The 26,524-nt window shown below is 34.8% G+C and overlaps 2 protein-coding genes across 10 annotated transcripts; one reads left to right on the top strand and one right to left on the bottom strand.

Annotated features, from left to right (window-relative positions):
* Positions 1 to 47: 47 nt before the first annotated feature.
* On the bottom strand, positions 48 to 26,524 carry tmprss4b (transmembrane serine protease 4b). Of its 6 annotated transcripts, XM_073949880.1 has the most exons (14): positions 26,141 to 26,461; positions 25,663 to 25,895; positions 16,308 to 16,436; positions 8,978 to 9,116; positions 8,725 to 8,877; positions 7,056 to 7,182; positions 6,783 to 6,899; positions 6,647 to 6,690; positions 5,669 to 5,831; positions 5,299 to 5,465; positions 3,448 to 3,537; positions 3,143 to 3,285; positions 2,087 to 2,236; positions 48 to 1,376 (listed from the first exon to the last, which is right to left on the bottom strand). In XM_073949880.1, exons 3-14 carry the CDS (start codon positions 16,308 to 16,310, stop codon positions 1,362 to 1,364), a joined length of 1,311 nt encoding a protein of 436 aa, XP_073805981.1. In that variant the 5' UTR covers positions 16,311 to 16,436; positions 25,663 to 25,895; positions 26,141 to 26,461; the 3' UTR covers positions 48 to 1,361. The 6 variants fall into 6 exon arrangements, with proteins under 6 accessions (XP_073805981.1, XP_073805980.1, XP_073805983.1 ...); XM_073949879.1 differs by lacking the exon at positions 16,308 to 16,436 and having other exon boundaries at positions 48 to 1,378; positions 26,141 to 26,524; XM_073949882.1 differs by lacking the exons at positions 16,308 to 16,436; positions 25,663 to 25,895; positions 26,141 to 26,461 and adding an exon at positions 22,284 to 22,379 and having other exon boundaries at positions 48 to 1,378.
* tmprss13b (transmembrane serine protease 13b) lies at positions 12,738 to 25,042 on the top strand. 4 transcript variants are annotated; one of them, NM_001082844.1, is made up of 13 exons: positions 12,738 to 12,910; positions 16,073 to 16,229; positions 16,330 to 16,443; positions 17,622 to 17,747; positions 17,838 to 17,964; positions 18,227 to 18,322; positions 19,380 to 19,423; positions 19,503 to 19,665; positions 19,838 to 20,007; positions 22,020 to 22,118; positions 22,218 to 22,360; positions 22,510 to 22,665; positions 24,779 to 25,042. In NM_001082844.1, exons 1-13 carry the CDS (start codon positions 12,896 to 12,898, stop codon positions 24,791 to 24,793), a joined length of 1,425 nt encoding a protein of 474 aa, NP_001076313.1. In that variant the 5' UTR covers positions 12,738 to 12,895; the 3' UTR covers positions 24,794 to 25,042. The 4 variants fall into 4 exon arrangements, 2 of the variants coding, with proteins under 2 accessions (NP_001076313.1, XP_005165399.1); XM_005165342.4 differs by having other exon boundaries at positions 12,825 to 12,910; positions 16,327 to 16,443; XR_012406029.1 differs by lacking the exon at positions 19,838 to 20,007 and having other exon boundaries at positions 12,825 to 12,910.

Genomic DNA, 26,524 nt, shown 5'->3' with positions numbered 1-26,524 from the left:
GAGATAAAGCAATACAGAAGACATAAAAACATTAAAAGGTGGACAGCTCAGTTGATATTTCCAGTTTATTTTAATCACTCAAATGGGCTAGTGATTTATGAAATGAAAGTCATCGGCTTCCAGCACATTGAGTGTCAAAAAATAAATAAATAAACTAAATATAAGACAACATCTAGGCAAAACTAAAGTAAAATTTAAGCACATTCACAACAGTCTTGACTGCACATTTCGTCGCATTCTGACAAATACATGTCTAGAAAATGAATGAAATATGGTTTAGTCATTCAGTGTCAGTCTAAAGATACATCACCATCACTACAAATTAAAGTGGTGATGATGTATCATAAATAGTGGATAAATACACACTTAAATATTCCTAATACTGTGACAATAAGGTGGCGCAGTCTGGTTAGACTCCATTGAAAGTAATGTCAATTGTTCAGTATCCTGCAATATGATGTTTCTTTTTAGAAGACCAGTCTTATCCGGAATCATGGGTGTTGGTTTTGTTTTGCCTGTATATTTTGTGTGTGTGTGTGTGCGCTTCACAGTGTGGGTAGCCATTGACTTGCATTTTATGAATGACCAGGGAGAGACCACAAATTACCGCTAATAATCATTACACCTAACATCCCGTACATCATGGATGCCCTGAGAGTGAGTACCATTGTATTTATTATTATCATTTATTTATTTAAGCTGGATCAGACACATTCAGATGCTTTATGAACTCTGCAGCAGTTAATACACAAGTTATACTAATGTGAATGGAGACCTCAAGGGCTCAGGAGTCAGCAATGTCTGAAAAATGACTGAGTTTAGCCAAACCAGTTACTGAAATGTCAGTTGAACTGCAGACATTGTTTGACATCAGTCCCTGCCATACTGAATGTAAACCTCATGCTGTATCATAGATGCTCCACTCAACCCATAATCCAAAATTCTTGATCCCATTGTTACCTCAAGTCAGCGTGCGGGCCTGTTATTCCACATGGGACTGCACAATCACGCATATTTTTCTTTATTATAAGCTACTAAAATAAAATGTTTTGGATAAAACTTGTGTGCTGGATTGTTTCAAGTAAAAGCTTTTATTATTTTATTTATTTTAGCGCACATGAAAAAAATATTAAAACATTTACAGTATTTCAATAACTTGACAGTAAACAAACAGGATGGCTGGGAAAAATATCAGAGCTACCGCTACTGTGACCAAAAATGCATAATGTTTTGGTATCATTTCAAACTGAACATTAAGATTATAATATTATTAAAAAATTTTACATCTAAATTAATGAACACTACTGAGGAAAAGCAAAATAATCTTCTTTCCTCATATCATGAAAGCATGAAGTGATGCTTCATCTCACGGATTTCTCTTAAAAACAACAACAAAAAAGGCAATCAGTGTGGAATTAGATCATTATTCATCGTATATTAGAGATATTCTACCAGAAACGTACATTATCCGTCCCTGAAATAAAAACAAATGCAGTGCATAAAAAGTATTTCATCCCAAAAATGTCTAAAATGGACTGATGTTTGATTTCTGCGAGTTGTTCAGTAAAGAAGCATGTCATTCATTTGCTTCTCAGATTTGTTAAAAACACTTTACAAAATGTACAAACCCTGTCATTGTACTCAGCCAATCAGAACCTACAGCTTTAATAGTACTGTTATGTTAAAAACTGTTATTTAGGGAAAAAAAACTTAAATGGCAAATTTATGTTATCAGACATAGACAAATTATAAATAAATTCTACAAATAAATACTAAACATACAAATAAATTTACTATTGTCCCTGTAGTTTGTCAGTCTACATTAGCATTAAATTTAACATGAAATGTGTGCAGTACACCTTTAAGGCTTTGAATCAGATGAAGTGGCATAACTTGATGGAGAAGTTGACTTTGATCAAGGATGCGTTCTTTCATTGAATTGTATAATTATATGCTTGTTTTTGTATGTTTTTTATTTATTTTTTTGACGACAAGTTTAAAAGGTCAGGCCCTGTCACTTATTTTAGTGAAAATGTACATTTCTGGTAGAATGTCCCTTCAATGTGCACACTCATGTGAAACATACCTCCATTACAGTGTAGATCCAGTCTAGAAGTTGAGTAACATCAGCGTAAACTCCAGGTTTTCCCTCGCGTGCACAGCCCACTCCCCAACTCACTATGCCGATTAACTGCCAACGAGATGAGAGGTACACGAGCGGACCCCCACTGTCCCCCTGAAAGAGAGAGAAGACTTCAAAATGCTAGAACTCACACAGGTTCATCAAAATTAGGCAAGAGAAGATTGGGAAAAAGGCTCCATGGTGTAAAGAGTCTTGATTTCTGCAGTGGCATTTAAATTGTAGGGTTAAGAGTTTGCTGTAAACAGCATGTAAGCATGGGTCCAGTCCATTCTGCCTGTATCAACAATTCAGGCTGTAGGTGGAGTAATTGTGTGGGTGGTCGATTTTTGGCACACTTTAATGTGCTTAAATGCTTGACTGGTACTACCAGGCCCAGTATACACAATTTTGTTTCGGACCATATCCATCCATCATTTGCACAAAAAAAAAAAAAAAAAAAAAAAAAAAAAAAAGACCAATGGCTTATTAAATCTAGCCCAATTATATAAAAACTCAGCATGTCATTAGTTAATCATTGGTAGAAAATACACTTTTCAAATATTACAACGCAACTATATAAATATAATTATGTAAAAACTTTAAACCACAATTTAAAAGACAACCCACAGTAATTGCTTTAACCCAATTTTGCTGGAAAAACCTGGCAACCCAGGACTTCAGTGCACCAATTTTGTAAAGTCACTTTGAGCAGGATAATGCACAAAACAAATCTCAAACTTGTTTACATTGAGTTTGTATAATCAGATGGCCTCTACAATTACTCGATCAAATCCAACAGGTCAACTTCGGGATGTGGTGGAATGGCAGATTCACATCACTCATGAGTCATGTCTTCATGATGCCATGACAATATAGATTAACATCACAAATGAATGTTTCCATGACTTGTTAAATCTGTCACAAACAATTAAAAAGATTCAGCCTGGTAAAAACATGTTGTACCTAATAAAGTGGCTGGCGCATGTATAACTCTTAGATACAATTAGCCTGTATTGTTACCTGACATGCATCTACATTTCCTTGGAGGAATCCTGCACAGAGCATTCTGGGAGTAATGCTGGAACTGTAAATAGTGGGTTTGGAACACTCAGACCTGTTGACCAGCGGCACAGAGGCTTTCTGCAGCACTGTGGGCAGCGCACCTGTCAAACCAACCAGAAAGAGGACATGCTGGACACAAAACAATATAGAGGATGAGAGAGAAACACAACAGAAGGCTTACTGCTCAAATGGGTAGAAGGTCACAGTTATGCCTTACCCGAGTTGATGTTAATCCATTAAGTGTTCATAAATATCTCTCTTACCTCCCTCTTTTAGCAATCCCCATCCAGTCACCACAAGCATGTCTTTTATGGCCAGCTGGTGCGGTGGTAAACAAACCGGTAAGATCGATTCTAGATGTAGGCATAAAACAAGTGCAGAAGACCACTGATTATATGTTCGTAAGGGCTTTCACACTTAACCCTGTCATTCTAAACCCAGAGTAAATGTAACTCTGAGTAAATTGAGAAACGGGAAGTGTGTGACCAATAACATAGTTAACAATAAAGGGTATTAATGGCTGTCAGTTGCTAAGCTATAAAAACAAACGGTTTATTATTGGTATTGATGGATCCACGAAGAACCTTAAACATCCATAAAAATTGTCAGGTGCACAAAAGGTTCTTTGAAGCACTCTGAAATAAAGGTACAAACAGTCACAGGTGCAGTACCTTTTTGATAAGGTATATCTTTGTACCAAAAGGGTACACATTTATATTATATCCAACATGCACATAGTAGTACTACAGTATGAATGTGAAATGTGTAAAGTTGACAGTCACACACACAATGGTTGTATGGAGTCAGTGCAAGTTAAAAAAAAAAAAGTTTTGCAAGCATAAAGAGTTGAGCAAAAAAAAAAAAAATAATAATAATAATAATAATAATAATAAAAATTAAAAAAAATTAAAAAAAAAAAAAAAAAAAAAAATCGCAAGGCAAAAAATTATTTGAGAAATAAAAATGAAATTTGAAAACAAAAAAAAAAGAACTGCAAATTAAAATAATAAAACAAAATCCAGCAGAGCAAAAATGTTTACAATTTGAAAATGAATTTTATATACACACACACACACACACCAGTTCTGTCTGGTTCTCGAATCTGATTGGCTGATAGCCGTAATATATATAAGTACTATCAGCACCCGTACAGCCTCTTTACCCTTTGTGTATTACTCCGCCCACATACAGCCAGCAAAACGCAGACACTACAGATCCAAAGTTTAAAAGATGCTTGCTCAACTGTTTAACTGTCAGCTTATGATTTGAATCCAAGGTGGAAGAAAGTAGTTCCTCATACAAAAGGATTTGAGACTCTCCATGTTTGATTTTGTTTTTATATACACTATTACACTCGTAGCAGTCCGATATGGCTGTATATCGGCACTGGTGGGGGCACTAAGGCACTCAGTGCCGATATACAGCCATATCGCACTGCTACTCGTGTGATATTGCTATACATATATATACACACAGTACAACATTTTTTAGCATTGCCTTTAAAAGAGCCTGTCTAGTCAATTGCAATCCTCCTTCTGTTTTGCTTTTAAGTCAACTGAGTTTGCGATGCTGTTTTTCACTTGGCACTTCACGTTCCACTTTGTGGCCTTATTTGACAAAGGAACTTGGGCGTTTACGGCAGGCCCTGACCTACTAGGCTGTAAGACCACCTCGGTGGTTGGCGCCAGTGGTGTAGTGGTTTGTGCGTCGACATGCACTCCAGTGCTCACGGCGTCCCGAGTTCGATTCCCACCTCATGGTCCTATGCCGATCCTTCCCCTTTCTCTGCTCCCCATGCTTTCCTGTCAATAATCTCTACTGTCATATACATTAAAGGTGCTTATTTTTGCTTAATACTTTATTTTTTGTTTGCAAACTTTATTTTGTAAGTATATTGAGGCCCTACATTTACTCTATAGGGTTCCTTTAGAATCAGTCTTTTAATTTCTTTAAGGAACCTAGAATGATTCTTATTTTGCATCACTACAATTTTTTTTTTTTTTATAATTTAGCAACCTACAGTTTTTTGTTCAAGTTTTCATGAAATGTGTAAATATAGATCTAACTAACAAATGCCTCGACTATAACAGTGGTTCAACAATGAAGTACTTTACCTCCAGTTTTGACAGGCCAGGTGAGTTTCAGCATGGCAATGTCGAAGTCATTAGTCAAGCGGTTGTAGTCTTTGTGGATGACAATCATATCCACACTGACACCGACGACGTCCATCACTTTGGTCTGACCCAACACCACAGTCCAGCGACTCAGCTCTTGTGTCCGGCTGACACAGAAAGACAAATCATCCACATGAACCAACTGACGCACAGTCAATTACATACAGGTATAAATCCATTTCATTATTGTAAAGAGAAAGAAAAACATTGGAAAGCTGCTTTAAGTTTACATTTTTACTCGTCATTTAACTAAAAAAAAATGTATTTAACCAATTTAAAGTGCTTTTGTTCTGGCTCACACGTGGCTCACCCTGTAAAGCAATGAGCTGCTGAGATGATCCAGCTCGTGGACAATAAAGATCCTCCACACATGTGCCGGTGATTGAACTGAAGACTGACCTGCCACGGCCAGTGCTCGATGGATGTCTCCACTCCACCAACAATACGGTCTTCTCCCACCACCTCACCACAGTCTGCAGATGTTCATTTGAATCAGAAACAAGAGATTCATATGCTTCCTAACTTTATTAAATTTACAGATTGTTTAGTGTCTTTGAATTGCAGTTTTATACAATCCACTTTTTTATTCTTATTCAACTTCCTATGAGTTGCGACCAAATTCAGCTCAGGAGTTTAAAAGAATCTATTTGTTTCTTTTGTTCTAAATTATTCTCGATACACAAAGCCCTTACACAAACATTTTAGCTTTATATTTTAGAAAATATTTTCTTGTTGCTTTACTTTTTTACATTATAAAGCTTTAACAAGCCTGATCAGTCCGCCATGTTGTAGAGCAAAACATAAGCAATGACACTGAACTGAAACATTAATTGTTATGCCAAATGTTGTAAAAGAAAAAAAATTAGGAGATAGCTTCTTAAATTCAGTTTGCCAAAACACACCATATTTCCTGCTTACCAAATCAAAAGACTTAGCTTGATCTCACAAGGAAACCTATCAGTTTTACGTTTATCAGTTTAGTGGCTTATTTGAATAAGTTCAGTCAATGTACGAGTTCAATGTACAATTTTAAAAAGGAGGCGTAGCACCCAACCCCGCCCCTAAACCTGTCACTGGGTAAGCAAATCGTACTAAATTGTACCAATGAGATCTTAAGAATTCATACAAATTAGCGACTAATAAAAAGTTACAAATTGCTGTCAGTTTGTGTTGCTTTTCTATGATTAAGACAGCATTAATAAACAAAAAACAACATTCAATAGTACAGTGCAATCCATGCCGTCATTTATCAGAGCATCCTCATAATTTATGAAAACACACATCTTACCAGAGCAGGACACAGACACCACTGAGCCAGAGGAACATTTATTACTGCGAGAGAGAAAGGGAGAAAGAGAATCATTTCTCCATGAGATGATCATGGAGGTCATCACAAATGGTTGAGGTGCGTATTCCCATCTCACCTGGCTGAGAGGAAACTTTGAATGTCAGATTGTGCAGAGTCATTGCTGACTGTAGCAAATTCGTTTTGAGGGTTAAAGAACAAACTTCTCACTGGGATTCGTGTGCTACGTGGACTCCTGTAATACAGTGGATTTATTCCAGGATAAACACTGTATGCACTCAATAGGGAGGGGATCAAATGTTTTCATTATACCTCACACAACTTGCATATGGTTTAATTTAGAGTATTGATAATAGTTTTTCAAGCATTGTGGCCTGTGTGCTCTACTTACACTGTATAACCCAGTTGTTGACAGGTTAACCGAGTGTGCTTTGTTCTCCAGTTGTCAGCACACACGGTTCTCCATCCACTCGCATTAATGTACACCTGCAGGACCAGTCTGTCCCCCATCAGCCTCACTGCATAGGTAAATATAGATGATTATGTTCTTAAAATGCATCTTTGTACTCAAAGAACGGCCACAATGAAGTCTTAAATTTGTAGAAAACCGTTCCATAAAAAACTTTTAATCGTCATCATAATTATAAATATAGTCTCTCTTTCATAGTGATGACTTGTTTTTGATTACACTGAGAATCTTTCAGTTGTCTTTTTATTGTCGTTTTACACTGTGAATAATAATCTAAAGCAGGGCCTTTCAACTTTTTTTTTTTTTTTTGTCAGACTTAATATGACAATTCTTACGTGATGGACATCCGATACAAAAATATTATAGTTTCCGTTTAAAAGTTGACCGTTTACATGGGTCTAAAATATTATTTAAAAACATGAAGTTACTGTATTTACAGATTTATAAAAAATGTATCATTAATTTTAATCTAAAAATACATCTGTTTATCAAATTTTATTATATTAAGATTTATTTTTAAAAAATGTTTTTGTTAACATACACTTTAATAATAACTTCTATTTTTATTAAACCACTTTAAGGAACCTTTTGTGGAATTGAAACATTTCACCAAAGAGGAGTTTTGCAGTGATCCCATGCATGGAAGAATGTTTTTGGGTTTACAGCTCTTAAAGGAAACATTTCTTAGCATAAATTAATAAATTCATTATTTTAAGAAAATGTTTTCTTTCAAAGAATGTTTTGTGTTTCCAAGAAACCATTAATACCAATAAAAAGGTTCATTTTCAAAAGCATACAATTTTTTTAATGCTTATTAGGCTGTTCTTGTCATCCATGAATCTTCAAATTTTGTATTTATTATTATTATTATTATTAATATTACTACACTGTGAAACCCAACAGTCAACTTTATCAAATGAATTGAGTTCTCTTCATTTATTAGGTTTTACTGTGCTCAAATTGCCATCGTTTACTCAAATGGAGTAAGTTTACAGTACTCATTAGGATTAGTTTTTAAACTTAAATAGTTTGTTGCAATCAGTTTCCTCAAATGGTTTGAGTTACCTTAACTTTTTGGGTTTTACAGTGTATTGTTTTTATTATTATCATTCAAATGGCCAAATTCTGACTGAGAAAAGTTGAATGTGCTGGCCAGTTTGTTATTTGTCTAATAAATGACAATAGGCTACAGTTTTAATTCTAATGATATACGTCAAATTTGTTTTTTTTAAACAAGTTTTTGTTTTTTCCGTATTTCTTTATTCTAACTCTTTAGCAAATATTTTTGGTTCATCAAAAATTGTGGTGTTGCTGACAATTCAAAAAACCAATCCAGCCAAAAATAGAGCTTAAAATGTCACTAAATGGAGTATTTAAGTCTCATAATCAAATATAAAATGAGGCCAATAACTGCAAAAGTACACTTTTAGAGAATAAAGAACCACCCCTTTAACCAGGCTGGTTACAGGCCTAGGGAAAAGTTATCTTGAACTTTAAAATGTTCTTTCAATGATCATGAACTGGTCATTTGTGGAAACTAAAACTTTTTTTGGGTATGCATTGCTTCACACTAATAAATAAGAAAAGTCACCTGGAAAAGTGTCATTGATCCGTAGTTTGGAAATGCACACATTTTCGTCCTCGCCGCCTGCACAGTCAGCCCTGCCATTGCAAGCCTTCTCAATTGTAATGAACTTCAAAGAACCAGAGCAAAAGAAAAACTTGCTGTTCACCACCCTAACAGCTGAAGATAAACAACAGATTTTGTTGTTGTTGTTGGTAATTGCCTACCATTTTTTTTTTTACAAATGATAAAAGACTGAATAAAATGCAACAATTCTTACTAAAGTACAAGCCCACGATCAAAGACACCATTATGGCCAGCACACAGCAGACGGTGATGATGGTCAGTCTCCAGCGCGCTCTGCTCTCCTCCGTCCTGAGTGTGCTCAACTCTCGTCTTCGCGTCATGGCCATCACACACTGAGAGAAGAAAGACCAAGAGAAAGGAGTCTAGTTTACTGGCCTTCTAACTGAACATGGATGTGATGCCGTTTCTTAGCTGTATGTGAGACTTCACTAACACTAACAGTTTTATAAGACTACAAATAAATTAATTCCATATGTGGATTTAAACTCGTGTTGATATCCTATCTGTTCTAATTAGAGACTCTCACAAGGTTTCCTGACTAACCACCAGCTAACTACATACTACAGCGTTTAGAGACTCCCATAGTTATAACCTCCACTCAGCTGATCTGCATCAACTAATTAGGCTGAATTCAGACTAGCGTACTAGTTCAAAGAATGGCACACTGTTATTAGTTTTAGAAAATGAACATGCTAGTATACTGAAACAGAGTGAATTTCTGAATTCAACTTTTGATGGATTAGTGATCAGATGTCAACGTATACAGGAGAAATGATTGCATTGTTATTAGCAATACAATAGGTAGAGTAGATAAGACCTTTGAAATCAGTCATCTGTTCAGTCTCAAGTTCTTCCCTGGGTATAATAAATCAGAAGGTAGACCAGAGATTTTAATGTAAATAATGGAAACATTATATGGAATTCAAATGATGGGTATAACAGTAATATTGTATGGGTACCTGCACATATTGATGTTCAAGGAAATGAAATTGCAGATAAGGAAGCATAACAAGCTATTAAAAATAATGACATTAGTCTAAATGTAAGTATAAGTAAGAGTGAAATTAAGAGTATTATTAAGAAAGAATGAAGCAAAGGTGGCAAAAACAATAAGATAATGAGAAAAGGGGATGGTGGTTTTACAGAGTTCGAAAGAAAGTATTAAAAATGAGAAGTATATGGAAAAACAGGAGAGAGGAGATAATAATAGCTAGGGTGAGATTCTCTTCATTTCACACGAAATTAAATAGTATACACTTTTTAAAATGGGCAAACATGGTATACAGAACAATGTGAGTTTTGTGAACAAGAGACAGTTGAACATATTACACAGCATGAAGATGAAAGGAAGACTCTAAATAAGAATTTAGAATAAAAGTTCGTTTTAAATTAAATGACATTCTACAAAATAACTCAGGAATGCTATAACTTTTTACTGCAGTATCTTAAAAATACTTATTTGTGGGAGATGATTTAAGAAAAGAAAGAGGTGGGTGAGACGACTGGAGGGCAAAGTCATAATGATCCACACTCCATGCCAGTTGGTGGAAGAAATATACCAATCTGTTGTTTGTCAACCACTAATAAATTTAAGAAGAAAAAAGAAGAAGAAGAACTTTTGATTTCAAACTAGGGCTGTTTATTATTATTATTATTATTATTATACATTATAAACATTTTATCATTGCCAAAACAAGGGAACTAGGGACTCTGGGTGTTGCTTACAAAAAAAAAAGAAAAAAAATCAGAATCAATATCTTTTTTATATCTTACTTAAGATATCTATATTCACTGGATATGTACAATGAATAATTCTAAACGACTTCTTTTATATTGTCATTAAGTAGCTATTTTGGATGAGCCATATTTTTTTAATCAATATAAGAAACAAAAGAATTCCAATACAAAGTAACATTTGGAACTGATGCAATTCGATTAAGAAATAAAGAGCACACTATAAAAAAATCCAACTTACAAATTGTTAATTCATTTCAAAATTCTAAGTTAGGTGGGTATATTTTTGAGCTCAGTGTTGAGTTCACTCATGAAATTATTTCACTCCATATTTAGAATGAAATTATTAATCCTTATTTTCAATGAAAATGTTATGTTTTTAAACTAAAGGGGTTCACGTTGTGCCAAATTATTTTTTGAAATTGAGTTGAATCGACTTATTCTGTAAAGTATTTTTGAGTTAAACTAGCCTTTTCAGGCAACTTTTAAAAAAAAAATTGGCATTCAACCACTGAGGTTGAATAAACTCTCAATTTCTTTGCAGCCGGTTGCTTTAAATTTTTAAGTTAACTCAACTTTTTAATTTTTAAAATGCACTATTTACCTGTAAGAAGAGTTGCCAGATATGTGAAATATAGTCATCACTCTTAAAGGGATAGTTTACCCAAAAATGAAAAATCCGTCATTTACTCACCCTTTATTTGTTCCAAACCTGTTGACTTTCTTTCATCTGTTAAACACAAAATAAGATATTGTGAAGAAAGCTGGAAACCTATAAACGTTGAATTCCATAGTGTTAGCTTTTTATACTATGGAAGTCAATAGTAACAGGTTTTCAGCTTTCTTCAAAATATCTTCTTTAGTGTTTGACAGAACCACTTGTGGGAGGCTAAATGGTGAGCACATTTCATTTTTGGGTGAACTATACTTTTAAAATAGGGATTCTTTATTGACACTGACAGTTCTGTTGTAGAACATTTAGCATCTGTAGAAACTTTTCATTCTGTAATAAAGTTCTTCACAGTAAAAAAATGTTTTTTTTGGTCTGTATAAATGTTCTTCACTCACATGAAAAAAAAAGGTTGTTTAAAGAACATTTCACTTTAAGACTTTTCCAGGGCATCATTGTGAAAACACTTTTTGGTTCCTCCAGGCACTTTAATATTTTAGTTTTAATGACCAGTCAAAAATATCTCAAATATAAAAATACATATTGTACAACCATTGCTATCCTTTATACACAAATTCAACTTTAAAATCACGGTATATAATAAAAATCATAATGTTTTCATATCATAATGTGCTCATATAAGGGAGCAAAACCAGTTCCCCTCCCTGATAAATCATGTAAGCAAGTCTGCATTGGCAGAATAGTCATTCCCGAAGGCCTTAATAATATTGAGTTCAAAGGGAATTTGTCAGTGATTTAAATACCTTAACAACAAATACCTTTTAAATAACTTAAATACTGTCTTCGCTCATTTGTTTGACACACCTTAACGAATAAAAGAAATGGTGTGCTATTGAGGTGTTACTGTGTGTCAGACACACACACCTGTTGATGACGCACATTTGCTAGTTCAGTAATGGAAATACTATTAATAAATGTGGTTATGCTTGGTTTGTTACTGTGTACCTGTGAATGTATGAGTAATCAGTGTTTATTATTTTCATTCCAAATAACCTGTGATTTTTGACACGTTTTCACAGTTAGTATTAAAGGGATAGCTCATTTAAAACTCAAATCATTATTTATTCACTATTCATTAGTTTCAAACCTGTTTGACTTTCTTTCTTCTTGCCAACTGACTCCTCCATAATATTTGTTTATCCTACTATGGAAGTGACAGTTTGTAACATTCTTCAAAATATCTTCTTTAGTGTTTAACAGAATAAAGAAACTCTTAAAGGAACCATTTGAAAGTAAATAGTAGTACATTTCCATTTTTGAGTGAATTATCCAGCCTGATATGTGCTGAATTATCTCTTCAACATATATGACGCTCACACTGTCCTTTGTTTATTTTGAAGTTGTGTGGATTGTTGTGTGAAATGGGATTCATACTTGTGTGATCGAGGACAACATTATGATGCAGCAATGATTATTCATCTATGATGAAAGCAGCTGACAGAATGTTCTCTGTGTGTGTTTCTATGGACATGTTGTTTAGAAACTCTATTTGAGAAGGCTGACTGTAAAACCTGTTGAACAGGTGAAAGAGTGGGAGAGGAAGACATGAGTTACTGCAGGCTGAGCCCGTCCCGCTCTGATCATGTAAGAGTTGTGCCACTAGCAGGTGCATGACAGAGAACAAATCTATAGCTGAAGAAGAGTACAGGTAGAGGCTACCTGACCGCTTTAAACGGATACTCACATATGGAGCACAAACAGGTACAAATATTGTTTTAAACAAACATAGAAAAAACAACTTTTACATTTTAGTCCTTATTTCAGGTGTGTGATTAGGTCAGTCGGTTGAAGAGTTTGATATAACTTTGATTTTCTTGTTTTATTTGTACTCTATCAGAAATAATGGTACAAAAGCTGTCATAAAAGGACTATATTAAATGTATATATTGTACCTAAGTTCATATATAAGTACTTAAAAAGAAAATAAAGTGGGATGATTTAAAAAGATGCTGGTACATTGACAGCTTTAGTACCTTTATTTCTGATTGTTCATTTTATTTTGACTATTGAGCGAATGGCACTGAAATTCCATTTGTGTGAAATTCTGATCTTTATCTGAATGCTTTTCTTTCTGTGATAAGCTTGTCGTCAGTAGTTGTCATTGTTGTGTCCGAATCGCCAGTTGGATTAGTTGACTTGTATCCATAGTTACTGTCACTAATTATTAACATATATAGAATTAGTAACATAGCTGGTTGCCGAAACATTATTTATAGCAGTTATTAACCTGAGCTATATTACATGTGACGGTGTAACTGATTCACTGAGAGGAATATAAAGTACGTGTTCTAACTAGATACTATCAAAGAGAATAAGACCTGCAACGTGCCTTAGAAAGGAAGGGCAGACTCTGAATTTCACATAATAATCTTTATAAAGAGAAAAACAACACACCCTTAAAAAAGATTTAATAATTCCACGAAGAGCCTTTAAAACATTTAAACGAGTTTACATTACACATCTTACACTTACCGGCCACTTTATTAGGTACACCTGTCCAACAGCTTGTTAATGCAAATTTCTATTTAGCCAATCACACAGTAACTTAGTGCATTTAGGCATGTAGATATATGATCAAGAAGATCTGCTGCAGCTCAAACCGAGCATCAGAATGGGGAAGGAAAAGTGATTTAAGTCATTTTGAACGTGGCATAGTTGTTGGTGCCAGATAGGCTGGTCTGAGCATTTCAGAAACTGCTGATTTACTGGGAATTTCACGCACAACCATCTCTAGGGTTTATAGAGAATAGAAAAATAGAAAATATCCAGTGAGCGGCAGTTTTCTGAGCGTAAATGCCTTGTTGATGCCAGAGGTCGGAGGAGAATGGCCAGACTGGTTCAAGCTGATAGAAAGTCAATAGTAATTAAAAATAACCACTCGTTACAACAGAGGTCTGCAGAAGAGCATCTCTAAACGTAAAACATGTCCAACCTTGAGGCAGATGGGCTACAGCAGCAGAAGACCACACTAGGTGCAACTCCTGTCAGCTAAGAACAGGAAACCGAAGCTACAATTCACACAAAATTGGACAATAGAAGATTGGAAAAACATTGCCTGATCTGATGAGTCTTGATTTTGAATGGTAGGTTCACAATTTAGCATCAACAACATGAAAGCATGGACCCATCCTGCCTTGTATCCACAGTTCAGGCTGGTGGTGGTGGTGGTGTAATGGTGTGGGGGATATTTTCTTGGCACACTTTGGGCCTATTAGTACCAATTGAGCATCGTGTCAACACCACCAGATCTCAATTCATTTGAGCACCTTTGGAATGTGGCGGAACAGGAGATTCACATCATGGATGTGCAGCCAACATATCTGCAGCAACTGCGTGATGCTATAATGTCAATATGGACCAAAATCTCTGAGGAATATTTCCAGTACCTTGTTGAATCTGTGTCACGAAGGATTAGGGCAGTTCTGAAGGCAAAAGGGGGTCCAAGCCTGTACTAGTAAGGTGTACCTAATAAACTGGCCAGTGAGTGTATTTTTGTCACATAAGAAAACTTGTTACACTGTAATTTCAGACTTGATAGTAACACTTTATTTAGATGGTCCCTTTTAAACATTTTGTTGACCACACATAACTTTGGTACAACAGTATGTCAATTACCAGTCATTAAAGGGCATTGTAGACTGCTCAATATTAACACAATATCACTTTAATTTTTAAAGTCTCTCAAAAAACATGATATTGACTTTGTATAGATATAAGTATCTTTGCAAGTAAACTTTCACTTATAAACTTTCAGACAAACTTTCACTTCCTACACTCTGAAAATAAGGTACGCGAGCTGTCACAGATATGGTGCCTTTGTAAAAAGTACACTTTGAAACTTTTTATGTCCTAAATATACACTTAAGGTATTAATTTGTATTTTTAGTGTACCAATATAGATTATTATACAATAAAAAAATATTTTTTCTTGTGTGCAATTCATGCCCTAAATAGGCTCAGTGTTGAGTCTCTACTTTGTACCTGTGCTTCTGCTACACCCCTGCATTTTACTCTTTATGTCGTATATAATAGCTATAAAAGTGAATCTCTGTATAGTAGTGAATAGCTGTAATCAGTTAATATGGGAGCAGAAATGAATATACATTTTGAAATACATCTTTTGTAACAAATTTGCTTGTATGCATAAAAATGCACCTAAATTGTTGAGAGAAGGCTTGAGGTGTCTAAATTGCTCTGTCTGCAGCATGCTGTCTTTATCATTTCAATATGTGTATGTGTTCATGGATATTAACAAATGCATGTGTTAGTTCAGACAGTAGCAGAAAAAAAGGAGAATTTTGGATTCAATGACATTTAATTCTCTACTATCCCTGCAATCATATATACTTGCTGTGTCAAAAACACGTTCAAATATACCAGAAATAAAGTTTTAGAATAGGTTTAGAATAATGCTCAAGAATGTTGTCATTGTTAGTGAAATTAATTTGGCCAGATAGACAAGAATAGTATAGACATAAGGATTAACCGCACCCTCTAGTGGTGAGGAGGACATTTAGAGAGAAATTTAGAGAGTTTAGAGAGAAATGTCATATGAATACACACACCCAAAAAGATGATAGATAGATAGATAGATAGATAGATAGATAGATAGATAGATAGATAGATAGATAGATAGATAGATAGATAGATAGATAGATAGATAGATAGATAGATAGATAGATAGATAGATAGATAGATAGATAGATAGAGAAAGAGAGACAGATAGTAGATTTTATTATATTAAATGATTAAATAATTAACATAAATATATTGTGAATGTAATTCAGTGACTGAACAGTGTTACTAGATCTGCATATTTTTTTGCTCGCTGCTTTTATACAATCTCTTTTTTCACGAATACAGACTGAGGCTCCTCCCTCATATGACTCTGTGGTGACTCAGAACATCACACCTCCACCTTCATATCCCAGTCTACAAATATTGTCGACCACTCAAGTCCAACCGTACTACATACCTCAGCCATTACCTCAAATTCCTGCTCCCCATGTAGTAGAGACAAGTAAAACTTAATAACACAAACTACCTACAAACACATCTCAAAATCATAGTCAGTGAATTGAAGTTGAGCTATAATCACCATTGTGGTTTCCTTCCAGCAGTCCCACAACAGAGAACTCAAGCTGTCTCATACAGGAGCAAAAGGTGTTGCTATGGAGGATCCACTGGCATTGCTGCTGTAGTTGTCCTGGTTGTAATTGCTGTGTATCTGGGAGGTAAGCATATTATATGTAATTATGTTATACACTGTATCTGATTAGCATCATATTCGCTAATCTAATACAATGCGTCTTTTTCTCCTAAATGTGTAAACTTTTACATTTTTTTGTAATCAGGGCTTACACTTTAAAAAGATATCCTGTAGTTTGTGATTCATCCATGTTTTCCAGTTTTCTGTATTTTGTAATATATGATTTTTAAAATATAGTTATGTTTTTGAATTGCATTAAGGGGCTTTGATCTTTCTTCCAACCATTTTTGATGTTGAAAAGTTTTTAAAAGGTGACTTTTATTGACATCTTTAAAAGTATGAAGGGATATATTGTCTGTCTTGGTGTTTAAATTACAGTATAAAAAACCAAGCACTTCTCACACTTTTTTGTTATCTTACACGTGCTGCTTCTAATTCAGGTTGAATAAAACCATGCAAAATTTGTAATTACTAATAAGCAGCTAATATCTTAAAATTGCAGGTTATACGCCACTGTCACGATCAGCAGCAATCTAGCCTATCCAGATCGTTGGAGAACCACACATATGTCACTTTAATAAACTGCAACTCCCATCATGCACCTTAGACACACCAGTCCCTGATTCCCCGATTACACACACACATGCAGACTTTGCTGAATCTTGTTCCATTGTAACATTTCTAAATGTTTTCCTTGCCTTGTCATTTCTTGTTTTTTGATCTTTGCTTTGTTCATTGCTTTATGTTGTCTTGCCGCCTGTCCCGAACATTCACCTGTTTTGCTGACTACGCTTTTGGATTACCTTCATGTTACTGTTTGCTCCTGTTTGACCTCTGCCTGCCTGACGATTCTTTTAATAAATCTGCGCACGGATCCTCAACTCTGTGGTTATCCAACTCAATCTTACAACCGCTAGTTAATGGGGAGAATTTATTCTTAAACACATAACCAAAATTTCTTTTAAAACTTGTTAAACATTTACATATTGTATATTCTTTCAAAATATTACATTTTAACATCAATGAGCAGATATCAAGGTTCCAAATGGCAAGTGTAAAAAATCTGAAATTATGATATAATATTAACAGTAAATTTACAGAGTCTTTTTACAATGTACATTTAAACTTTGAATTTGGTGCAAACTCCAGAAAGAGTAATTTTACATGGCTTCACTTTTAAGTCACTTTTCTGCTGATGCACAGTGCGTTATGGACCGTCGCTGTGGGCTTTTTCTGAGAGAGACGCAGAGACAGACACATGTCCCGGTTCAGCAGTCAACTGTGATGGGAGGAAAGACTGTTCTCTAGGCAGTGATGAATCTCAGTGTGGTCAGTGTCAATCATCTCAAAAGTGACTTTTTAAAAATATTTTTCCAGTTGTAAATTATAAACTGGTATGCCTTCAATCTTCCTATGCAGTGCGGATTGGTACAGGAAATGAATTGCAGGTATTGACCTCTAGGTCTGGGAGTTTTCTTCCAGTCTGCGCACAGGGCTGGAATAAAAACATAGCTGACCAAACCTGCCAACAGCTTGGCTTCAGACAGTAAGTATAACATATATCCATACACACAAGAAATGCAGATTAGTCTTGTGATAACTCAAAAATTTGTCAATCTTACATTAAAATATTTTGTTTCAAATATATGTTTTGAGATTTTAGATTTTTTTTTAAATATAATTTCCACCAGGTACTCACTATGAAAATAGTCATGAATTCTGACAACACATTGAATCACAAGCAAGCAATAACAAAGATAACAGTGTGAATGTATATTCATGTGTGTTTGGGTTTGTGTGCTCCACAGGAGTTATTCGTATGGTGTCGTGAAATCCAACTCACCTATGTTTCAGAGTGTGAACAGTCAGCTTGTAAACAACATCCAGGGGAGAGTTAACACTAGGTAAAATAAATTGCTTGCAATTGCTTTGCTTTTTTACAAAACAATTTACTGCTTTTTTACAGCAGTTACAGCAGGTTTAAAGAATTTACAAATCACATATTTACAACATACAACCTCAAAGGAAAACAGTTTTTTCATGATGTACATGTATATAAAGTATACAAAATATATGAGTTTGTACAATTGAAGTTTAAGCTTCAATTTTCCATCTTCCATCATAGAATGTAATAAACTAGTTAAATACCGAATATGGCAAAACAGCACAAGAGAAACTATTATCCATAAACTATTATATCTATTATGTGAAATTGTAATATATTTTTTTTATATATTTGCCAAGTGCTGTTTAATAGAACAACAACATTTTAGTATTGGGGACAAACTATCAAATATTAATACATAGTATTTTCCTTCTGGAGAAATTGAAGAGTTTTGATGATAACCTCTAAATGCTGTCTGATTTTTTTCTGAGGCTGCAGTGTTTAATTTCAATAATTTTACCATAAGTGCAAAGAATAGGTTATTGTCACCATTGCCTTTAAAGTGAAATAACTGAACATAAACATACAAGGCTAAGAAAAATACATTTTAGAGGAAAAATCCAGACGGAACTTTGATGTTTTTGCATCTGAACTCATCAATTATTATTTTAGTTTAGTTTGAATAGGTTTATTATTTTTTATATTTTTTTTCTTTACAGATTTTAAGGTCAATATTATTAGTCCCTTTAAGAAAATATTATTTTTTGATTACCTACCATTGTCCAATGACTTGCCTATTAACTTAACTTGCTAACTAATTAGTAAAGCTTTAAACCACACTTTAAGCTGAATAGTATCTTACAAAATAACTAGTGAAATATTATACACTCTCATCGCAGCAAAGATAAAAGAAATTAGTTATTAGAAATTATTAATTTTGTCTTCAACTGTATAAAATGTAATGTTTTACAATTTGGCCAATTTAAATGATGATAGATGTAGGGGAACAAACGGCACTATGTATTTATGCTGTGTGTGTGTGTGTGTGTGTAACAGTGTTGTTGTTGTAATTGTAGTTCATCGTGTCCCGATCAGCAGAGTGTGTCCCTGCAGTGCTGCGGTGAGAAGTTTACACCGATGCCACATGTTAATGCTTCTTGATAATGCTATCTAAGTCTAAACAGTCTCTTCCTGATCAGATTGTGGAAGGCCACCAGTTTCATCAAGGATTATTGGGGGAAGCGTGGCTGCTGAGGGTCACTGGCCATGGCAGGCCAGTCTGCATTTTCAAGGAAAGCACTCATGTGGAGGATCTCTGGTGGCTCCAGACTTTATCATCACTGCTGCTCACTGCTTCCCCAAGTTAGTACACCGTATATTAGACAGATGGACAGAAGAGTTGATGACAAGTCTACATGTTAGACACAATGTCGTAGTCTGTAGTTATAAATAATATTAATAAACAATTTAGGAAATACTATCAAAAATGGCTGTATGAACAGATAAATTAATATGCTTTTCCCCCTCTTCTTAGAGAAACATCTGGCTCTCAGTTGCCTAGTAACTGGAAAGTGTACATAGGTTTCGTGTCCCAGCTCAAGCTGCCCAGTCCGTATTATGTAAAGGAAATCATTTTACATGAAAAGTACAACCCAACAACAAAAAACTATGACATCGCCTTGCTGAAACTCAATAAACCTGCCAGTGAGTTTGAGCTGCACACAGAGCTGCAAATAATTAACCCATATCCTTCTCTCCTGTTTTGCTTTTGAGTGTCTCTCATTTGGCAAAAGATTAACTTTGTGTGTGTGTGTGGTTCAGAAATATTATACAAGTAAATTTTGATCATTTGCATCTTAAAATGTTTGTTTTTAAAGATTTTCTCTTTTTTTTCCTTCTTTTTCTGATTCTTAATTTATTTATCTATGAAATATTTCTATGAAAAAATATGCTGCCTATATACTTTACACTCACTGGCCACTTTATAAGGTACATATTACATATTACTCATCGTCACGTTCAGCAAAGATGATTCAAGCTTTATGACATGGCACGTTATCCTGCTGGAAGTAGTTTTCAGAAGATGTGTTCATAAAGTGATGGACATGGACAGCAACAATACTCACAATTGTGAGTATTGTTGCTGACCATGAAAATATTGTGCCAAAATATAATAAATATAAAAATATACCCCAGAGCATTACACCACCACCAGCCTGAATCGTTTATACAAGGCAGGATGGGTCCATGCTTTCATGTTGTTGATGTCAAATTTTGACCCTACTATCTGAATGTCGCAGCAGAAATCGAGACTCATCAGACCATGCAACGTTTTTCCACTCTTCTATTGTCCAATTTTGGTGAGCCTGTGCGAATTGTAGCCTCAGTTTCCTGTTCTTAGATAGGAGTGGCTCCCTGTGTGGTCTTCTGCTGCTGTAGCCCATCTGCCTCAAAGTTGGACATATGGTGTGTTGAGAGATGCTCTTCTGCACACCTCGGTTGTTATGAGTGGTTATTTGAGTTACTGTTGCCTTTGGAACCAGTCTGGCCATTCTCCTTTGACCTCTGGCATCAACAAGGCATTTGCCCCCACAAGTGCCTCTCACTGGATATTTTTTTTTTCTGACCCTTCCCAGAGATGGTTGTGCGTGAAATTCCCAGTAGATCAGCAGCTTCTGAAATACTCAGACCAGCCTGTCTGGCACCAACAACCATGCCACGTTTAAAGTCACTTAAATCACCTTTCTTCCCCATTCTGATGCTCGGTTTCAACTGCAGCAGATCGTCTTGACCATTTCTACATGCCTAAATGTATTAAGTTGCAGCCATGTGATTAGCTGATTAGAAATTTGCGTTAAAGTGCAGTTGGTCAGGTGTACCTAATAAAGTGTCCGGTTAGTGTATATATGGTTAGATTTTGGTACTCAAGGAAAGGATGAGGATTAAAGGGATATCTTACCCAAAAAATTTTATTTGCTGTTAATTTTCCAATATTAATTTTGACAAAAAAAGTTCAATATTAAACAAGTCATTTTTTATGTCATTAAACATTAAATACCTTAAAAAAGATTCTTGACAAAGCTGAAACAGCTGTCCTTTGTGATTAAAAAAATAACAATAAATGCCTACCAGTTCTTTGAGAGATAAATAAAATAAAAATATACACATACAGGCAAAACAGAATAACCGTGACTCATAGTGGTATGCTAAGGTCTTATAAAGTGAAAGACTGCAGTGAAAGAAATTACACTGAATTTGAAATGTCTTTGCAAGAAAAACTGAATATTATTTATAACATAATTATTTTTAATAGAGTCTCTGCAAATGTTATATGTGAACAGAGGCTCTATTTACTTACAGAGGTTACATGATTGCTACATAGGTTACATATTTTGCAATTTCTAGGATAAGCACTTTAAGTAGGCTACAATTTTGATGAGCAATACACAATGTACACATATTCTATCAAAGAGCTGTTGACTTGCATTCTGTGAACCACCAAGGTTCAAGGTTGAAGGTTCAAGCCCAAACTCTTCTTCAATGTTCTACTAAAGAGTGAGAGTGGGCAAATGAACAGGAAATAGTTATTTTTGGGTGAACTATCTCTTTATGCCTTAAGTACTTTACATGATGTACAATACGTGAACATTTATGCAAATCATGCTTCAATAAGAAGCACTTTGGAGCACTAATGTGTTTTCTATTTGTCATTAAAGGCGATGTAGAGCCCATATGCCTGCCTGTGATTGGCCAGACGTTTCCACCTGCCAAACAATGCTGGACAACTGGTTTTGGAGTTATTCGACAAGGCAGTAGTATGTATATGCGCATGTATTCAGATTTAGTTTAAGTTTACATTTATTCATTTGTGTATTAAAAACACTAATGTAATGTCTCAATGTGTGTGTTTGCAGATAGTGTTTCCACTTCTCTAATGGAGGTCACAGTAAGCCTGATAGACTCGAGTGTGTGTAACTCACCTAATGTTTACAATGGAGAAATCACCGAGAACATGCAGTGTGCTGGAGACCTTAGAGGAGGAAAAGACTCGTGCCAGGTTATACACACTTATTGTCGAAAGCTTGCTGTTTTGACATGAAAATACTGCCACCTTGTGTTAAAATATTATATTGTAGTTTAACCTTTTACTGTTCGTGCTTTCATTCAGTATCATATTTTCTCCTTACCTTTTTATTCTCTCTTTAGGGTGACAGTGGTGGTCCATTGGCATGTAAATCAAATGATGGTCAATGGTTTCTCACAGGCGTAACAAGTTGGGGAGAAGGCTGTGGACAGGTGAACCGTCCGGGGGTCTACAGTGATGTAGCCAAATATTTAATGTGGATATATAGCAAGATGCAGGTAAACACAAAAGCATTTTCTCTCTCTCTCTCTCTCTCTCTCTCTCTCTCTCTCTCTCTCACACACACACACACACACACACACACACACACACACACACACACACACACACACACACACACACACACACACACACAACCCTAACCTTAAACCTACAGTGTAAAAATTCTTGGTTCCACACAATTGTTTTTTTTATTGGGACAACATGAAGGAATAATATTAACTTATTTTATTCATTTATTTATGTATTTATTTATTTATTTATTTTTTTTTTAAATTTAAGTGAATTGAACAGACAACAATTAAGATATCACCCCAGAAAACTCAAGAATTGTGTTGTTTCAGCTCATTTTATAAAGGCCTTTTGAAAAATGGAAACATCAGCAATATCCAGTGGTGGAAAGAGTACTGAAACATCATACTTCAGTAAAAGTACCACTACTTCCCTAAAAATGTAGTGCAAGTAGATTAAAAGTATCTGTTATAAATAATGCTAAAAGTATGAGTAAAAAATAGCCTTTTTAAAACTACTCAAGAGTAGTGAGTAGTGAGTATTACCCTGTGAAAAGCTGATGCATTTACATGTAATTTGTAAATGTGTGTAAACGTAACAGTCTGCAGTGCATTTAGTCATTGCCCAGCAGGCACAAGACATCATAAGATGTTAATATTAGATTAGGTTCAGGTCGTGATGTCAGGTGACCAAAATTCAATAGCCAGCGTCTAAGCATAACTTTATTCTGATGTCAAATAACGACGTCAAATGACACTGATATTTGGTTGATTATAGGTTTTGTTAGAAAGTGACCAAATTCCATCGTCGAATACTGACATTTATTCATCAGGTATGGCAACCAATATCCAACATCTAATAGACATCATAGTGGTAACGTCCACACAACGTCAAGCTGTAACATTATCAGATGTTGATATTTGGTTGATTTTAGGTTGGACGTTTTCTAATTCCCATAGACAGAAAAAGTATAGTGACTGCAGGTTGAAGGAAAGTAGTGGAGTAAAAGTAACAAAACTGCACTAAAAATGTACTCAAGGGAAAGTAAAAGTACACATTTTTAAAACTACCTACCAAATTACAATTTCGGAGAAAAACTACTCAATAACAGTAATTTGAGTATTTGTGATTTATTACTTTACACTACAGGCAATGTCCTCATCATTGCCCATCTCCTTTGTATGTATAATAGTTGTGTCCTATGGCATTATACAGCGTTGTGACATGATATGTCACACCAGGCCTGTAGCCAGGGGGGCTATTTAGTATGCCATCATAAATTGTGAAAATAACCAATAGAAGAAGGCTTTAAGACGAATAAGCAATAAAACAACCAATAAAAGAAGGCTTTAATTATTTAAATGGACAAATTCTGACTGAGGAAATGAGCTAGCAAGAAATGTTATTTGCATATAAGCTACAGTTTTAACAGATTGCAATATTTTTTATGTCTTTGTTTGTTTTTTGAGATTGATGACAATTAATGAGCATTTAACAGATTAGTATTTTTTCATATTTCTAATATTTACATTACATATGAAACTGTAATAACTTGCAGTTTAAATGTACATTTGTAAATAAACATACATTTTTGTAAACAAACTTTTTTTTGTACAAAAATGTAGGAAGTATTTTTGTTGCATCAAAAAGAATGGTAATGATAACCATCCCACAAATTAATCCAGCACAAATTAGTGCTTAAAATGTCACTAAAATGCAGTATTTGAACCTTATAATTTGAGGCGAATAACTGCAAAAAGGTCCACCCCTTTTAATAGGCTGTGGCTACGGGCCTGCACACAGACTTTCACAAATGACAATTCTGCCATCAAAAATCTATTTAAGTTTCTTTCTTCTGAAACACACGCAAATATTTTGAAAAAGGCAGATAGCTAGCACTCACTGACTTCCATAGTATTTCTTCTTCTACTATGGAAGTCGATGGGTCCCAGCAACCAGCATTCTTTAAAATATCATCTTTCGTGTTGAACAGAAGAAAGCAGCTCATAAAGGTTTAACATTTTTGGCTGATCTATCACTTATTTCTAAAATCGCTTTTCTCTCACAACTATTGTTCTATTCCTGTCTCTTTAATTACAGCAAGCACGACCATGACCTTCGACAATCATGAAGAACACACTCATTGCAGATTTGATAGCAGTTTTGCACAGAATGGAACATTTTTTTCTCATTTTTAAAAAAAGTGAAACAGTAAAGCAACATACATTTAGAGTAAATACATTTTTTAGTAAGACTTTAAATTCATAATTTAAATCATGAAAATTCACTTATTTTTTACTGTGTAATTCAATGTATTTATTTTCTAGACATACTGTATGTACTGGAATAAAAACCTGGACTACATTACTGTGTCATGAGGAGTTTTTTTTTAAATAAATAGGAGTTAAATAGGAGTTCATAAAACGAGGAGGCCATCTACTACTAGATCTGCACTGGTCTAAATAAAATAATAGCCAAGCCTCGTACTGATGTTTTTGCTGTGTATTTTTTCTCTCTCTCTCTCTCTTTTCAGCAGACACCGTGAAAACGTGTCCCAGACAATTCAGAAAAAAGAACTTTCGTTATAGCTTCTTTCTGCCACTATGTTAGTTTGAACCATAATGCAATGCTCCCACACTTCACTCAACTTAAACATGTGATCTGTAATATTCCAAAAGCAACTTTTTCTTTAAAAATCCCATAACTTCAAACATTTCAAGGGTGCACATTCTCTGCTTTGAAATTAAATGTCACATTCGTACATTCTGGCAAGTATTTTAAACAATAAATGCACTCAAATTAATATGAGTTTATAACAGAAACACAAATATACAAAACCTATAAACACAAAAATGTGTCTTTGACAATTACAACTTCTGTTTAATAAATAGTACATGAAATTAGTCTGAATAACTTTAAATAAAGCTGCATAATTTACAGAATTAGGTGGTGCGGTGGCTCAGTGGGTAGCGCTGTCTACTCACAGCAAGAAGGTCACTGGTTTGAGTCCCAGCTGGGTCAGTTGGCATTTCTATGTGGAGTTTGCATGTTCTCCCCGTGTTGGCGTGGGTTTCCTCTAGGTGCTCCGGTTACCCCCACAGTCCAAAGACATCCACTTTAGGTGAGTTGGGTAAGCTAAATTGGCCGTAGTGTGTGTGGATGAGACATATAAAACATATGCTGGATAAGTTGGTGGTTCATGCCGCTGTGGCGACCCCTGTTTAATGAAGGGATGAAAAGAAAATGAATGAATTTACTGAAATATTATTACAAATGTACAACTAAATTTTCACTCATGAATGTGAACTCTGCCATTATTTGCACACCTTCAATTTGTTCCTATGAGTTTCAGTTGAAAACAAAAGAGGAACGTAATCTTCTGTGTTTATCAGAATAAAGAAACTCACGCAGGTTTTGAGACAAGCAGAGTTATTACAGAGTAAATAATAAAGTATACATTACGTTTTACGAAGAGTGTTGCAGAATATTGAGCTGAAGTCTTCTTTAAAACATCAGGTTGTGATGGATGATTTTAGCTTACATTCGCTGAAAACTGAAACAGTATTACTGTCCTTGAAGACAAATTCTTTTCAGTTTGAGAAGGTGAACGTTGGCAGGATCTTTTAGTTTAGTCCTAATCATTAACTTTGGTAAGAATACCCCACTTAGTCTCTTTATATACTTTGATAGATTTATCTTCCAGCTTATTAAAGTGAGAGTATAGCATAAGGCTAAAGAGGCTATAGTGTATAGTCCTAATTTTACACTTGCTCTTATTTGAGAGACGTTCGGTATATTATGTAAATTGTATGAATACTCCCACTCGTGACTAAAGTGATTAGTTAT

Source organism: Danio rerio, chromosome 5 (assembly GCF_049306965.1).
Source record: "Danio rerio strain Tuebingen ecotype United States chromosome 5, GRCz12tu, whole genome shotgun sequence".
In the NCBI taxonomy this organism is placed as follows: Eukaryota; Metazoa; Chordata; class Actinopteri; order Cypriniformes; family Danionidae; genus Danio; species Danio rerio.
Note: the sequence above shows the minus strand (reverse complement) of the source record. Positions and strands in the feature narration are given on the sequence as shown.